This window comes from Cebus imitator, unplaced genomic scaffold, assembly GCF_001604975.1.
Source record: "Cebus imitator isolate Cc_AM_T3 unplaced genomic scaffold, Cebus_imitator-1.0 Scaffold372, whole genome shotgun sequence".
Lineage (NCBI taxonomy): Eukaryota > Metazoa > Chordata > Mammalia > Primates > Cebidae > Cebus > Cebus imitator.
The window spans coordinates 603,217-619,676 of record NW_016107687.1 but is presented as its reverse complement, the minus strand read 5'-3'; the positions used below and the strand labels follow the sequence as shown (position 1 = coordinate 619,676).

Below are 16,460 nucleotides of genomic sequence, written 5' to 3'. Positions count from 1 at the left end.
TGAGATGACACAGAGCAAGGGCAGAATAAGGAACAGAGGATGCAAACACAGGAAGTTACAAAATTCAGAGGGAATTAAGTGGTGGTAAAACTCAAGAACCCAACTCTCTACCCATCTAATTCCATTGGTGGATCAGTTGAAATAACTTTTGCTTTCTTTAGTATGAATCCTGGCACAACTTTCCTTTAAAAAGAACACTAAACCTTAGACACTTAAGAACAGCTCTCATAGAATAAGGTGATATTTCCATGGCTATCATTTTTTTGTACAAGAGCCCTAGTGTTTGTTGTCAATTAAAATGTGTTTGCAGGCCAGGCGCAGTGGCTCACACCTGTAATCCCAGCACTTTGGGAGGCCGAGGCAGGTGGATCGCCTGAGGTCAGGAGTTCAGCCAGCCTGGTCAACATCGTGAAACCCCATCTCTACTAAAAATACAAAAACTGGCTGGGCGTGGTGGTAGGCGCCTGTAGTCTCAGCTACTTGGGAGGCTGAGGCAGGAGAACTGCTGGAACCCAGGAGGTGGAAGTGGCAGTGAGCTGAGATCGCTCCATTGCATTCCAGCCCGGGTGACAACAGCAAGACTCCATCTCAAAAAATAACAGCACCATATGTCAAATTCAAAGATGCTCAAAAGGTGTCATCTACTTTGTATGTGAGGGAGAGCTTTGTAACAGGAACTTGTATAAGGCAAACTATTCATTCCTAAGGCCTCTGTTGATTCCCAGTGTTTATATGGTTCTCTACTCCAAAGGGCACCAACATGGACCTCACCTTCTTAATATGGAAAATCAAAATCTAAATGAATACAAATAAAAGAAAGCAAGCTTCTTGCAGTGGGTCCCTTAAAAATACTATGAAAACATCAGTGCATTCTGTAGTCTGTTTGCTAGGCTATAAAGTGAGGTCTCTTTATGAAAGACAATTTTACCAGATTCAGAATGAAGCCAGTCCAAGAAAAAAACTAAAACTGGAAGCTGTTTGAAGGCTAGATAGGAAATATACCAAAACTAGAAGAGTGTAGAGACAGGGGCACACCATATCCCACCACTGAAGCACACCCAGTGAACTGAATGTAAGAGCAGTGTGGCAGAGGTGCTATCGGCAGCTGACTGTGTCACTCTTATGACTTCTGTTCTCAGGAACCAGCATAAAACTGAATAATATGACATCACAGTCCAAGACCTGGTAAGAGTTGGTTTCTTTTTATTTGGAAATAACTATGGTCAACTTTCATTAATGTGGAAGTTGACTGATAATGTTAAGAATCAAAGTGAAAAAGAAAGCCAAAACCCATATTCAACAATGTAGTTTGCTTTTAGTTACAACATTTTTTTGAATTTCCTTCTGTAAAACATTCACAGCAGAGGTGTTCATTTCACTTGCCTAGATACCACCACAGTTGCTGGGATCATGTGAGGTAAAGTAATAAATCCAATGGCTGTTTACCCAACATGACTATCTGCAATTCTGACAGAAAAGCTACTTTCAGCCATGTCTTATCAAGTGCTTAAAGCTGGACAGAAGACTTCAAATAAAGCTAAAATCGCTTATCGCCTGAGTTGAGTAAGTTATAAACCACAGCTCTTCCTCCTCCCCTGCTGTCTCACCACAAATTAGCCTTCTTGTGAAGAAAACATTAGAAATGGAATTGGTTTTTGAGCCAAGAAACCTAAAAATTTAGGTGTTCTCGGCCAGGTGGGTGGATCATGAGGTCAGGAGTTTGAGACTAGCCTGGCCAACATGGTGAAACCTCGTCCCTACTGAAAATACAAAAAATTAGCTGGGTGTGGTGGTGGGTGCCTGCAATTCCAGCTACTCAGGAGGCTGAGGCAGGAGAGTCCCTTGAACCCAGGAGGCTAAGGGTGCACTGAGCGGATATTGCCCCACTATACTCCAGTCTGGGTAACACAGCAAGACTGTCCACCCCTACTCCCTGAAAAAAAAAAAAAAAAAAAAAAAGTAAAATTAAAAAAAATTTAGGTGTTCTCAACAGTGAAGAAACCTAAATAGATGTGATTTTGACGGGGGAGTACTGAATGGGGCCCTAATCACACAAGACTCCAAAAACTCAGGAAGAACCCATCTAAAAGGGAGAAGGCAGGGTAAAGTAGTTGATACTTCACATCAACTACAAGAAAATTTTCCATCTTAAAACAAATGAACAGAATGACAGAAAAATGCAGAGAGAGTCAATGACTTCATGCATGCAACCGAAACTCAAGCTCCCTGCTAGATAGACACTTCCTTCCTTTATCCCAGGTACAGCCCTTCCACCTGTCTATTCAAGAGCACTGTCTTCAGAAGACACAACCTTCACCAACTCTTGGCAGTTCTTCCCTGGTGATGTTCCTACACTTTACTTTTCAGACCTCAGAGGGAGTCTCAAGAGAAGAGACCTTTCCTCAGTCCTTCCAGTGTTAACTGGCACTCCCTGTGGTTGGCAGCGACTGGAAAGTAGATGGCTATCACCTTCAAGAGCTACCTGGAATTGGCCTTTATCACAAGCTTGCTGCTCTAATTCAATGCAGCACCAGCCTAGAATTCCCCCCGCCCCCCCCAAAAAAAAAACCGAACAGAGCTTGGGTAACATGTTTTGAATTTGCAACCTTACCACACTGTGATGGACATCATAAAAAATATATCTCTACTTATCTATCAACAATGGTACTTGTTCTTACTTGGGTGATTCGGCTCTGACGGTTGCTCTTCAAGCCATGTGATGTTAGTATTTTTGATAGTGAAGTGCTCAATGTGAAATGCTACACAGGTCCTTCGATTTTAGGTCAAGCTATATCCAAAGGTAGGAGAGTGTGTGTCCTAAAGTACTGCCATTTATCTGAATGGATTTACAAATTCAGACTTTAACCACATGAGGAATAATCAAGAATTGCGGCCCCAGGACAGAAAGAATATGGTGAGAACAAATACCTCAGAGTGTCCTTATCAGCTGAAGAAGAGACCAGAGACGGCCACTCCTGACACACAGGCAGAGTTCACAGTTGAACGCATTGCACGAGGAAGTCAGCCGATGGGGTTGCTGTTTCAAACAGGACTGAAAGCCAGTCCAGAAACTCTTCCAGGTGTGGTCTTGAAGACTAGCTACAGACACCTACTACAATCACTTCATCAGAAAGAGGCGTGCAGGGATCCAACTGAAGAGGCTGTGTGAGGTCACTACAGAAGATGTTTCGAAAATCTTCGGGTCCTGACACTGCCATGATTGCTGAACATGAGACGGGGGTCAAACCTGTATCTGGGGAGGAAAAACCAACTGTAACATTAATTCTCTCTAGCTTCTCACTCAGAATATTATTCAGTGGAAAGGACAGCAGAAAGGCATGCAAAAGAAACAAATCACCAGACGGGACTCTAGTGAGAAAGTCTATGGTACAAAACACAGCACTCGACAGTTCAGAACATTTCCATCCCCAGTCAGCACACAGTCACACAGTGCAACTCAAGAGGAGAAAGATAAGTAGGTTAGTTTTGAAAGGTGTCAGAAGGCAGCAAGATTTTTTTTTCTTTTGAGGGAGTAGGGGTGGATCAACTGCTGCACTATTACAGTGCTTGTGTTCAAGTCACCCTTATTTAATAGTGATTCCAAACCACAAGAGTAGTGGTGCTGGCAATTCAGAAATGCCAAAGAGGAGCCATAAAGTGCGTCCTTTAAGTGAAAAAGTGAATGCTCTTAAGAAAAAAATCGTACAGCAGGACTGCTAAGATCTACAGCGAGACTGCTAAGACCTATAGCAGCTCACCATGAGCATTAATCATTTTTGGTGGGGGTGCTGGCATGGGGATGGAGTCACAGTCTAGCCCAGGCTGGAATGTAGTGGTACAATCTCGGCTCACTGCAACCTCCACCTCCCGGGCTCAAACGATTCCCCTGCCTTAGCCTCCCAAGTAGCTGGGACCATAGGTGTGCACCACTACACCTGGCTAATTTTTGTATTTTTTTTTTTTTTTTTTTTTAGAGACAGGGTTTCACCATGTTGCCCAGGCTGGTCTAGAACTCCTGGGCTCATGTGATTTTCCTGCCTTGGTCTCCCAAAGTGCCGGGATTACAAGTGTGAGCCACCGTGCCTGGCTAAGAATGAATTTTCTATCTGTGAAATCATGAAGAAGGAAAAAAGAATTCATGCTAATCTTGTTGCCATACTTTAAACCGCAAAAGTTAGGGCCACAGTATGTGACAGAAGCTTAGTTAAGATGGAAAAGGCATAACATTTGTGGGCAGAAGACATGAACAGAACCATCTTCCGACTGATGGCGACTGGGCCTGGTACTGTCCATGGAATAGATCCTCTGTGGATAAGCGGGGACTACTGTACTGCATTTTAGAACAGCAATTGACCAACGTTTTTTGTAAAGGGCCAGATAATAAATGTTTTAGGGTATGGGAGCCATCCAGTCTCTGTCCTGCCCATTCTCCTTTGCTGCTGAAGCACACAAGCAGCCAAAACCAGGAAAATGAATATGTGAGGCTCTGTTCCAGCAGGTGGGGCTAGACTGGGCTCACAGGATCTGGTCTGATGATCCCGCCATGGAGGACTCAATAGGCCCAAATGTTTGATAGGAAAAGCATAATCATGGCTAAGGAATTTAAAACAGAAAATCAGGTTAAGTTTAAGTAGTTCTGGCTAACATCAGCAAAGCCAGCATCTAGAACTTTAGTTATAACCTTCTAAAATGTGAGTAAGACAATTTGTTGCAGTTAAAAACCACACAAAACTTGCTTAGGAAATAGACAATGTATTCAGTTCCTTATAGGGCAGCCCTTGGGCAAATCACAACTCCAAGCTCAGTTTCCTCATTTGAAATTTACCTGTTTGGGCTCTAAGGGCTGTATGGAAATTGAATGAATTCTAATACTTAGAGCCAGATGTTCAGAAGAAACAGACAACTGGCTACATTTACCTTGTACTGGCCAACCAGATGCCAGCCTGGCAAGTCCATGTCCTAGCAGTGGGATGGTTAGGGACTATTTGGCCACATATCATCATCCAAGAGATCCAGTCCCTTGACCCTCCATTTAAAATTTAGTCAGATGTTGGCTTTAAGTTCCCAGAGTCAGCCAAAGAGTATATGGTTAAAAAGCATTCACTGCTGTAGACATCTAACTTAATATGGTTTAAAAGAACATTCTGAGCTAAGTAACTGCTGGAAATTGCGAAGTCAGCACATGGAAACTGGAAGTCTTGTGCTTTTATTTTAGGGAATCAACTTCCTATTTCAGGTAACTGGTACTAAGCTAAGATCTATTTCACTAACTTAGAGGAAAGATCAAGGTGGTCAAAATCCTTGACCATTTGTATTGTACTAATGGGATTATCCATATAAAAACAGTTATTTCATTTAAGTGATACAATGATAAATATGTTTTTATATTATCTGGTCTTACTTTACTGGTATCTATGTCACTTTGGCTCTATGTACATTATTTAAAAGCAAACAATGAATAGTCTATAATCGAGTTTTTCTACTCATTCACATTCATCTGTCTCTAATTTGGACTAAAGATTAACACAAAGATAAAAATTAAGTGATAACTTTACATCAACTTAGGACATAATTCCTCCCTCTCCTACAGTCTGAATATAAGAACTAAAACACTCCTTTCCCATTGAAAGTTTGATTTTTAGGGCCGGGCGCGGTGGCTCACGCCTGTAATCCCAGCACTTTGGGAGGCCAAGGCGGGTGGATCACAAGGTCAAGAGATCGAGACCATCCTGGTCAACATGGTGAAACCCCGTCTCTACTAAAAATACAAAAAATCAGCTGGGCATGGTGGCGCGTGCCTGTAATCCCAGCTACTCAGGAGGCTGAGGCAGGAGAATTGCCTGAACCCAGGAGGCAGAGGCTCCGGTGAGCCGAGACTGCGCCATTGCACTCCAGCCTGCGTAACGAGAGTGAAACTCCGTCTCAAAAAAAAAAAAAAAAAAAAAAAAAAAGTTTGATTTTTAAATTTCATGACCTTCAAGAAAAAAATAAATGACAAGCTTCCTGCCACCGGCAGCTCAAATACCTGGTATACTGACATCCAGAGTTAATGCTGAGAAGTTACTAAGAGGGATAGTGTGGGGAACAAATCTGACTTAGCAGGTGGTAGCTAAAACATCTTTTATACCTCCATATCCTGCAGTGGGCTTATATATTTCAACATGTGACTTTACACCTTCTGTTTTCATTGTGTGTTTAATACATTTAGCAAACATTCAAGTTTCTGTAATAGGGGTTTCTGAGGAATGAAATGAAGGCATATACTCTTGGAAGCTCTAGGGAACAGCAGTAGAGAATCGCAGCTTAAAGAAGCTCCAAATGTCACCAGTGCAATCAAGTGGTACCATGACAATAATCATAGCAGGAAAAGAAGAGCCCCAAATTTGGTGGGGAGCAAGGCTGTACCACTGGCTAAAGCAGCAACTGGCAGTGGAGAGCAAAAGTTTCCAAAGCTCATTTTCCCAGCGCAACAGGCTGATGCACTAAGAACACAGTATTCCTCTAAAGCACAAGAATCATCATCATCTCACAGCAAAAAGGGCTCCCTTTGTTTTCAAGAACAGCATGACTAATAGAAAAAATCTTGGCCAAGTAAATGAAGAGAAAGGAAACTTACCCGGGGTCAAAAACCCCTGGAGTGCGACAGGTTGGTCCAGAACAGGACTGTAGCATCATTAACCGATAGTTCATCTTTCCTAAAAGCTCTGGGTCTATATTTTTAGCAATGTTAGTGATTTGGTCAGGGTCTGCAGTCAGATTATAGACTTCTACAAACACCTAGAAGAAATGAAAGCATGGAGGAAATAAAAGAGCAAGGGTTAGATGTGAGAAATACTCTTAATGTGACTTATTTCTAAATGGGAAGGGAAGAGGAAGATAAAAAAAACTATGGCCCTGGAGACCCAATCTGCTCTCAATATCCTCAAAGAGCTCACTGTTTCCTTGAGACGAGGAAACATCTGTTCTGGAGGTTCAGCTGTTTGGGGTCTCCAGCCACATGCTAAAAAGGGGCCCCTGCACAGCCTGTACCTTCAGGCAGAGGCAAGAGGGGGATGGGGGGGGAATACATTATCTTCTGCAATTAAAACAGAACCGAAGGCAGGAACCTGCCATGGCAAGGTCTCAGAAACAAGACTTGGTAATAGAGTTACTAAAGTGAGAGCAAACATTCAAAGGTGATTTTTGCCACAGAATTGTAAACTTCAAATGAGAATGGATATGAAAGTACTTGCCTGTGTTATACAAATGTTAAGTTTTCCTATTTAAAAAGTAGCTGTGGATATACTGGGGAAGGATACAGTACTAATTATCATTTCTAACATAAGAGAGGTTGAACGTTTCCCTCTATAATCTGTATGCTGTTCTCCAAACTGGAGTCAAATGTTAGGCTAGAAAGATGGTAGGTAATTTTGCCTATAATGGCTTCAGGCAGCTGCCCTCACACTTAAAACTACTTATAAAGTAGTTATCAAACTGATAAACATCATGTGGGAGCGGGAAACAGACAGAGTTTGAGGGAAGTTTCTTGCTTATTGTCCAAAGTGCTTATAAGTTGCAAATGGAGTGGAGAATGAGTCCATTTCTGAGAAACACAGATGGGCATCTGCTCTAGATGGTCATATGAAGGTTGCCAGGTGGGGCAGGTGTGCATATGCTGATAAACAGTAAGAAACCACAGGGGACTAGAGTCCATGGGATCCTTCAGATAATCCATAGGAACCAACCTGTGTAGGCTAAAAACCACCTTCTTCCATGGATGGACTCCTGTGCCTCTAACCCCCACTCTAATCTATTAGAGCAGCACTGGATTATGCTGTGGTGGGAACAGGAGTTTCTGAATACACCAGTTGCTGGTAAGCTTTCTAGGAAACGCTCCAACTCAAGTGAAGTTGAGGTATTTCACTTTCACCTCAAACTACCAGGGAAGTTAACAGACAAAGCATGTATCATTCTGAAAACAAACTGTGCATTTAAACTGTGAATTTGGGTAGTGGTGGGAGTGGAGAAAACCCCATTCAGAAGGATTACAGTTAGAGAAGTGAGACATGGCCTTACAAGTGAAGGAAACCTAAATAAAGTGAAGCACAAATGAGAAACACAACCTCTTCCCTACGGAGCGGCCTTGGCACTGCTCTTCTGCCACCAAGTCCAGCCAACAAAGCACAAGCAAGAAAGGAGTGGGTAAGTGCAGGCAGAAATCCCTCTTACCTCCTGGTCATCAAACTCACAATACTGCAAATTCCACAATGCTGACATTGTCCTCACACAGGCATAGGTGTTGTTATAAGCATCTTCACATATGCAGTCTGGGAAACATTGCTGTAGGGATATTTTAAAAGTTAAATGAAGACAGTTCTTTCACAGTAACAAATACCTAGTTGCCTAGAAAAACCATCAGCTTGGCTCATGCCAGACATGCAATTTAGCAGTAATCAGAAAACCTTCCATGGAGAAGCCAATAACTCAAACATAGATGTGAGGCATTGTTCCTTTGGCTAACTTGATCAAGGTATATGGGTTGTTCCATTTGTAGATTGTTGCCATCCTTGTCTGCTAAACTCCTGACAAGAATTACTTATAATGAGCACCTATAAAAGGTATGGGTTGGCAAGGAGAAGAAATCAACTCAAATGACTCATTTCTAAGAATGACTAGGAACTGTCACCCTAAAAAGTTGGAGGAAAAGATTAAAATGAGCTTTGCGGAATCATATGCAGGTAAGTTATTTGAGTGTTCTTATCACCAAGTACGACTTAAATCTAACTTATGTCTATAATATGATCTGTTATTGCACTTTTGGTTGGTTATTATACTGTAACACTTTGGTGTTAGAAGAATCAATCAACTCCAAATGGAAGCCTATTTTCCCTTCTCCAAAGTGAGGCCAACATGGCTGTTACCCTCTCTGCGATCTGCCCGGCTGCCAACAATGCAAGACACTCACAATAGCATGGTTACAGGCAGGAACCACATCTTTCTACTGCATGCCCCAGTAATATCCCTAATTTTAAAAAGTGGTAGTTATTGGGAGGGGTAGAAAAACAGAGAAAAGGAATTGAAGGAATTGATAAGGTAAGAACATGGGTGGATACATGCACTTGTTACATAAATTGGAAGAATTAACAGTGCACATTCTGATGACAGGTTGGCAGCATCATTTCCAAGATCACTGGATTTTCTTTTGTCCATCTGCTAACCACCCACAGTCAAGTGACAAAGGAACAGGAGTCAAATGAAAGGTTTTACTACTTGACAGATCGAAACCAGCACCTTGCCGTGTTGTGAGAAAGGTTCGTAAGTCGATTCAAGCCATTACTCACAGATACGCCAGGACTCAGAGAAGGGCATGTTGGGTCAGTGACGTTACGGCCTTCTCCTTGGTATTCCACCAGGACATCTGATCGCCAGGTCAAGTTACTGGCACCTCTCTAGAAAGAAGAGCAAACAGAGTTTGTGAGGCACATAGACTATGACAAAGATCACAAAGTAATTGACTGCTGAAGGGGACTTGGGAGTCAAAAGTAACTAGACTGTTCATTCAGTAACTAAAGGGAATGACTAAAACAGGTGCATATGAAAGCTACTGAATTGTATGTTTGGTACTTAAGGGCCTTTACAAATGATGGTCAAATACTTTGAACATTTAATAGTTCCTTTCCAAGGGTACTTCTGTGAATCAGGTCAGGAATGGAACCTGACAAGGTTGCTAAGCAAGAATCAAAGTCACAGGGCAAGTTGCTGAAAAGTCCAGACTAGAACACATAATACTGTCATATGCTCCATTTAAGAACTGTTTTATGCTCATACTAAGGAATGTATAACCTAATAGACACAAGGACAATAAAGAAACAAATATTCAATAGACCTGTGTGCTAAGGACTGTTAACAGATTCAAAGCACCTCTTGATGGTCAGAATGCAGGTACAGTACATTAACTCACTCTTCAATGTACATTCATGGTGTGGAAGGAAAGAAGTGGCAGCATTTGAAAGCAGCAAGTTTAAGAGAGACACAAATGGTGAAAGGAGAAAGAATCTAAGAATAGGAGCAAGCTTTAGATTAAAGAGCATGAACATAGGTTGAACACAGACCACTTAGTAGTGTGGCTTCCTGAAACCCAGCTTTCAGACAAGGTAACAGGGTGGAGAGGCAGGCTGGCACCACACGGGAAAAGGCCCCAAATATCATGCTGCCTGGGCCTGTCCTATAAAGAACAGCAGGTGATGAGAAATAATAGGAGGTTTTTGAACAGGGAGGTAACACAATCAAGGCAGTGATTTAGAAAAGTCAGCCTCGTAGCAGAATCCAGAGAGGGAATGGAGATATAGAAAGACAGGAAGACCAGGTTAGAAGGTGCTCTTAAAATGGTCAAAGTCTGGTTGGGAGCTTGTTTGAAATGCAGAATCTCAGGTCCTACTCTAGCTCTCACAAGCCAAAGCCTGCATTTTAGTAAGACCTCTGAACAGCACTGCTCTAAAAAAAGTGGTTCTTAAAAGTGTGGCTCCCAGGACAAGCAGCATCACCTGAAAACTTTTTCCAAATGCAAATTCTTAATTCCTAACATAGGTAGACAGCAACCTGGGTTTCAGCACATCCCACAGGCATTTCTGGGGAATGCCTATTTGAGAATCACTGTTCTAAAGAATGCTTAACCTGGTGAGTATGGTGGGGAATGGGTGAGATAGGAATTATTTCCTAACTTATTAGGAACAATCCTGTGCAGCTCAGGATCTCAGAAATCATGAGTCATTGGAGACTTCAAAAGCTCATGCTGGCTTGGCGCTGCAGCTCACCTGAGGTTAGGGGGTTGAGACCAGCCTGGCCAATGTGGTGAAACCCCATATCTCCACTAAAAAATACCAAAAAACTAGCCAGGCATGGTGGCATGCGCCTGTGGTCCCAGCTACTTGGGAGGTTGAGGCAGAATTGCTTGAACTCAGGCGGCAGAGGTTGTGGTGAGCCGAGATTGCACCACTGCACTTCAGCCTGTGCGACAAAGTAAGACTGTCTCAGGAAAAAAAAAAAAAAAAAGGCTCCTGGTGCCAAACCTGAGCCACAGAAGCTGGAAGCTGGAAAATGGAATCGAGTGAACTGTCAGAATTGAGTGAACTTCAAAATCCCACACTTGAATGTCAAAGTGTCCAGAGGAGAAAAGAGCATCTGAGAAGTATAGATCAGTGGTTCCTGAACTTTGGGATTTTTGAAGTTCCAGGGAAACTTGAAAAATCCCAAGGGATTCTATCTCATGCCAATTAAATCAGAATCTCCAGGGGTGAGGCCCAGGCATTAGTATTTTAGTTTCCAAGTGATTCTCATGTCTGACCAAGTTTGAGACGCATGGTCTGTAGGGGTCCTTAAACTTTTTTTTGTAAAAGGCCACAGAGTAAATACTTAGGCTCCTGGCTCTGTCACATCTACTCAGGTAGCAGGAAACAGCCATCAACAATACATTAAGTGTGGCTATGTTCTGATATAACTTTATTTACAAAGACAGGGGGTGGGCTAGATTTGGCCCACAGGTTGTAGTCTGCCAACTGCTAGTCCAGCAGAACTTTCTGGTTAAAATGTTCCCTATCTTTGCTGTTCAATATGGTGGCCACTGAGCACAAGATGTGCAGCTAGTGCAACTGAAGAACTGAATTTCATTTTTAGTTAATTCACATAAATAGCCACACATGGCTATTTAACTGTTCCAATATATCAGTATTTCATCAGAATAACCTCTAGAAACAAAACATGAATGAGGAAAAGAATCAAGTCTCAAGTGGCACTTCAAGAACTGTGCAGAGAAATTATAGACAACATAATGATTTTTACCCCTAAAGTGAATCAAGTTTTTTTTTTCTAATTAGAAACTTAATAAGGTACACAGTATAAGACTCGTATGAAGAAAGTTAAAAGATGTAAAGTTTCCCATAAATGATCTATAGGTTAAATGCAATTCCAATCAAAAGCCAGCATTTCTCAGGTAATCTGCAAAGCTGATTCTAAAGTTTATGTGAAGACAGGGGCTAGGATCCCCACCAGAACAATTAGCGGAGAGGTGTACCCATGCTAATAAAGATTTAGTTACACAGCTTTATAAGACAAAATGATACTGGTACAGAGATAGACAGATTCATCAAGGACTTGGGTATAGGAGGCAGAGCTATAAAACCTTTAGAAGAAAATATGGGAGAACAGTTTTCTGGCTTCAAAGTTTAGAAGCATCTTTATAAACATACGAAAGACGCTAACTGTTAAAAGAAACAATATATACATTCGATTCCTGGAGTGCAGTGGTACAATCTCTGCTCACTACAACCTCCACCTCTTTGGCTCAAGCAATCCTCCTACCTCAGCCTTCCAAGTAGTTGGGACTACAGATGCACACCATCATGCCTGGCTAATTTTCTGTATTTTTTGTAGAGACTGGGTCTTGCCATGTTGCATAGGCTGGTCTTGAAATCTTGGACTCAAGAGATCTGCCTGCCTTAGCCTCCTAAATTGCTGGGATTACAGGCATGAGCCATTGCACCTGGTTCCCATATCTTAATATATGGAAAAGACAAGTCATAAATAAGGAGACTATCATAGGCAAAAATGCAGAGGCATTTCTCAAGAGAAGAAACAAAAGGGTATAAATGAAAAGTGATTCCCTGAACAACACACAAAAAAAACTGGGCGAAGGATCCCAATATAAACACATCTTCAAAGAAGATACACAAATGGCTGACAAACGCATGATGAAATGCTAAACAGTCAGCAGGGAAATACAAATCAAAATCACAATGAGATACCACTTCACACCTACTAAAATAAAATAATCACAAAGATAGATGATAGAAAGTGTTGGTTCATGCCCATAATCCCAGCACTTCAGGAGGCTAAGGCAGGAGGATTTTTTTCTTAAAAATCTTCTTGGATAACAAGGGAGGATCTGAGACCAGGAGTTCGAGATCAGGCTGAGCAATGCAGGGAAACCTCACTTGTACTAAAAATTAAAAAAAAAAAAAAAAAATTAGCCAGACGTGGTGGCTGGCGACTGTAGCTCCAGCTATACTAGGGAGGATGAGGTGGGAGGATCCCCTGAACCTGGGAGACTGAGGCTGCAGTGAGCTGTGATGGCCAACGCCGCACTCCAGCCTGCGCAACAGAGCAAGACCCTATCTCAAAAACATTACAGTTGCATTATTCATAACAGCCAAAAAGTGGAAACAGCCCAAATATCTGAATGGCTAAATAAAATGTGATATATTCACACACAGAATGTTATCTGGCACTAAAACAAGGTACTGATACACGTTTCAATGGAGATGATCCTTGAAAACATTATGCTCAGTGAAAAAACCAGAGGCCACATATTATGTAATTTATGTGAAAAGTTCAGAACAGACAACTCTATACAAACATAATATAGATTTGTAGTGGGAATGGGAGCAACAGATCTAATCAATTCCCTGCACCACAATTTAATCAATTCTCTACTAGATAATTTGGGTTTTCGGTTTTCTTCTATTACAGTGACTAATGTGTTTGGGGGTTTAGGGTGATAAAAATGCTCTTAGATTATGGTGATGGTTGTACAACTCTAAATATACCAACAACTGGACATTAAAAAAAAAATTTATTTATTTATTTTGAGATGGAGTTTCTCACTCTTGTTGCCCAGGCTGGAGTGAAATGGTGCTATCTCAGCTCACTGCAACCTCCATCTCCCAGGTTCAAGTGATTCTCCTGCCTCAGCCTCCTGAGTAGCTGGGAGTACAGGTGCCTGCCACCATACCCAACCAGTTTTTTGTATTTTTAGTAGAGACAGGGGTTTACCATGTTGGCCAGGCTGGTCTCAAACTCCTGACCTCAGGTAATCCACCCACCTTGGCCTCCCAAAGTGCTGGGATTATAGGCATGAGCCATCACGCCCATCGGACACTTTAAATGAGTGAATTGGATCGTATGGGAATTAAGTCGTTAAAAAATAATTCATGTTATTAACAGATGCACAGTAAGACCAAATGCCATTTTCAGTCACCAGACAAGCAAAAGTTAATTTGTCTGTTTTTGATCTGTGTACTCTGAAGTGGTACGTCTTGTTAAACCAGCTTCCTGATAGGTTAAACTGATTACACTTGTGTGAAAAGTATATGAACAGTTTCCAAATTCTCAGACTTCTGAAATACTGGGTATTTAAAAAATCGTTCCCAGTTTACAGATGAAAAAGGTCTCCTTCAGTTAAGCATTTCTGTGATTAGCACTGAAGTAATCCTTTTGCATTTGTTTTAGCCATTTTTAATTCTTCTGTGAGTTGATTAGCCACTTTTTCTTTTGCCCATTTTCCCACTGGGATATTAACCTTGCTAAGAACTCATGTATTTGGACTAATGACTCTTTTTTACAATGATGCAAATGTGTTCCCAAACTGTCACCACTTTCTTTACGGTGGGTGTTCTTAGAGGAGAGCAAAAGGAAACAGCTCTCAATTTCACATGTGGTCTACTTTTTTTCTTTTAGAAAACTCCTTCCCACCACAAGATTTTCTGCTTCCCAAATTTAATAGCATTATTTAATATTTAAATTTTTAAGTCTTTACACAATCCAGAATTTATTGTGGTCTTGGCTCAGGCCTGGTTGAGGGCTTTATACTTACCAAAATGGGCAATAAAGACATCCCATCCATCTGTGTCTTATTTAGGTCGTAGCCAGCAATGTCCAAAATAGTAGGACCCAAGTCAATGTTGGCAACCAGCATCTATGAGAATGAAGGAAAAACAATCTAGAACACAACTGGTCTCATTTTCCTTTTCTACCTATACTAAAGTTCTCTTCCCCCTGCACCCCACCCATGAGACAACGGCACTTACCATCACCTTTTATACTTACTATTACCTTTTATACAGCCCATGCTTACTTTAGTCTTACTGTTTCATATGTTCAACTATAACTACAATAACTTAAAACATAAAGGCTTATAAGGTGTGTATAATAGTATATCCCCCTGGGAAGTTACGTATTTATTCTACCCATTCTGTTATTGAGAAAAACGTTTTTTAAAAACTCCTCTGCAATTGCTTTGAGTTTGTTGTGACTCATGAAAAAAAGTTGGTCCAATTATTTTACACAAAGCATCTTACAACTTGATTATTCAGATTAAATTTGACTTCAAATGAACTCCAGACATTTTGGAAGGCCTCAAAAATGGAATGCTTGCCACCAATGAGAATTATCAGCTCTTTTTATAGCTTCTCAAAGGGACAACATTGCCAAAATATGTTTGCAACAGGCTGTGAAGGCTGCAGAAAATTTTTTATTTTTTGGAATTTATTTATTCCAACAATGTAGCAATAAAAGTTTTTTTAATGGCATAAAACTTAGATGTTTTTAAACATTCCAGAAACTAAAGGCATTGTCCTGTATTTATGCCTTATTTCCTTGGTTATCAGACTGTTTTCCTTTTGTAAACAATGCCTCTACAGGCCCTAATCCAGAGTAGCCTAATAGAAATATAAAGGGGACCCTAAATGTAATTAAAAATTGTCCAATAACCACATTAAAATAACACAGGTAAAATTTTATATATTTTATTTAACCTCATATAAAAATATCTAAATATTTCAATATGTAAACAATATTTTTAAAAATGAGATTTAACTTTTTGTGAACCAAGTCTTTGAAATCTGGTGTTTCACAATAATAATATATCTCAGTTTGGACTATCCACCTTTCAAGTGCTCAACAGCCACAAGTGGACACTGCAGGCCTACACAGAACTCAAGCATAGAAGTCACCTGGTCACAGGCTAGAAAAATCTTCAAGTGGTGAAACCACCCACTGGGGTAACAAACAAGAAGTGAGAAAAACTGGGAAATGTACTGTGCTAAGCATGTGATGTTTACTCTCATTTATTCCTTAACACAGTCCTCAAACACAGTGTTTCCCCCATTTTATACACAAAGAAATGAAACACAAGAAGTCACTGGAGCAGTTAACAGCGTATAACTGGAAAAGCCATCAGTTACTGACAGGAAATAACAGTCTTTAAAACTGATGAGAAAACTTAGATCATTTTAGGAGAGGTCAAACAGAGAGATCAAACAAAACAAAGCACCCCAACCCTGCCACTTTTAATTTAAAAACAAAACCAAAAGTACAGACAGGAAAGGCAAAAAAAAAAAAAAAAAAATCTTCAGAATATGATTATCAGGCGCCAGGTTTCCTGATGGCCAGGACAGCTCCTGGAGGGCAGAGTGATAAATAATTTCCTGGCTCTCAATCAATTAGTCTAACTCTGCAGCTGTCAGGAATTACCACTCAGAGGCAGACACTTTAGGAGAAAGGCAATCCATATGTTACTGAAGAGGGGAAAAACCTCACATACAAAAACCATGTCTCCTGGGATGATACATGACCCACTGTTACAGATAACTTTCCTGGTTTCAAGTCCCCCAGGCAAATTGAGCAGCTTGGAAAACAGTCATCAGGTC

The 16,460-nt window shown here is 41.0% G+C and overlaps 1 protein-coding gene across 1 annotated transcript in view; it reads right to left on the bottom strand.

Moving 5' to 3' along the window:
• Positions 1-1,938: 1,938 nt before the first annotated feature.
• The window catches only part of GNS (glucosamine (N-acetyl)-6-sulfatase), a 41,160-nt gene continuing 26,638 nt past the window's right edge, over positions 1,939-16,460 (bottom strand). Inside the window, exons 10-14 of the mRNA XM_017507305.2 lie at positions 14,627-14,728; positions 9,321-9,428; positions 8,209-8,319; positions 6,617-6,777; positions 1,939-3,253 (exon numbers count right to left, since the gene is read on the bottom strand). Coding sequence (XP_017362794.1) covers positions 3,175-3,253; positions 6,617-6,777; positions 8,209-8,319; positions 9,321-9,428; positions 14,627-14,728 — 561 coding nt within the window. The 3' untranslated portion in view covers positions 1,939-3,174. The remainder of the gene's footprint in view (positions 3,254-6,616; positions 6,778-8,208; positions 8,320-9,320; positions 9,429-14,626; positions 14,729-16,460) is intronic.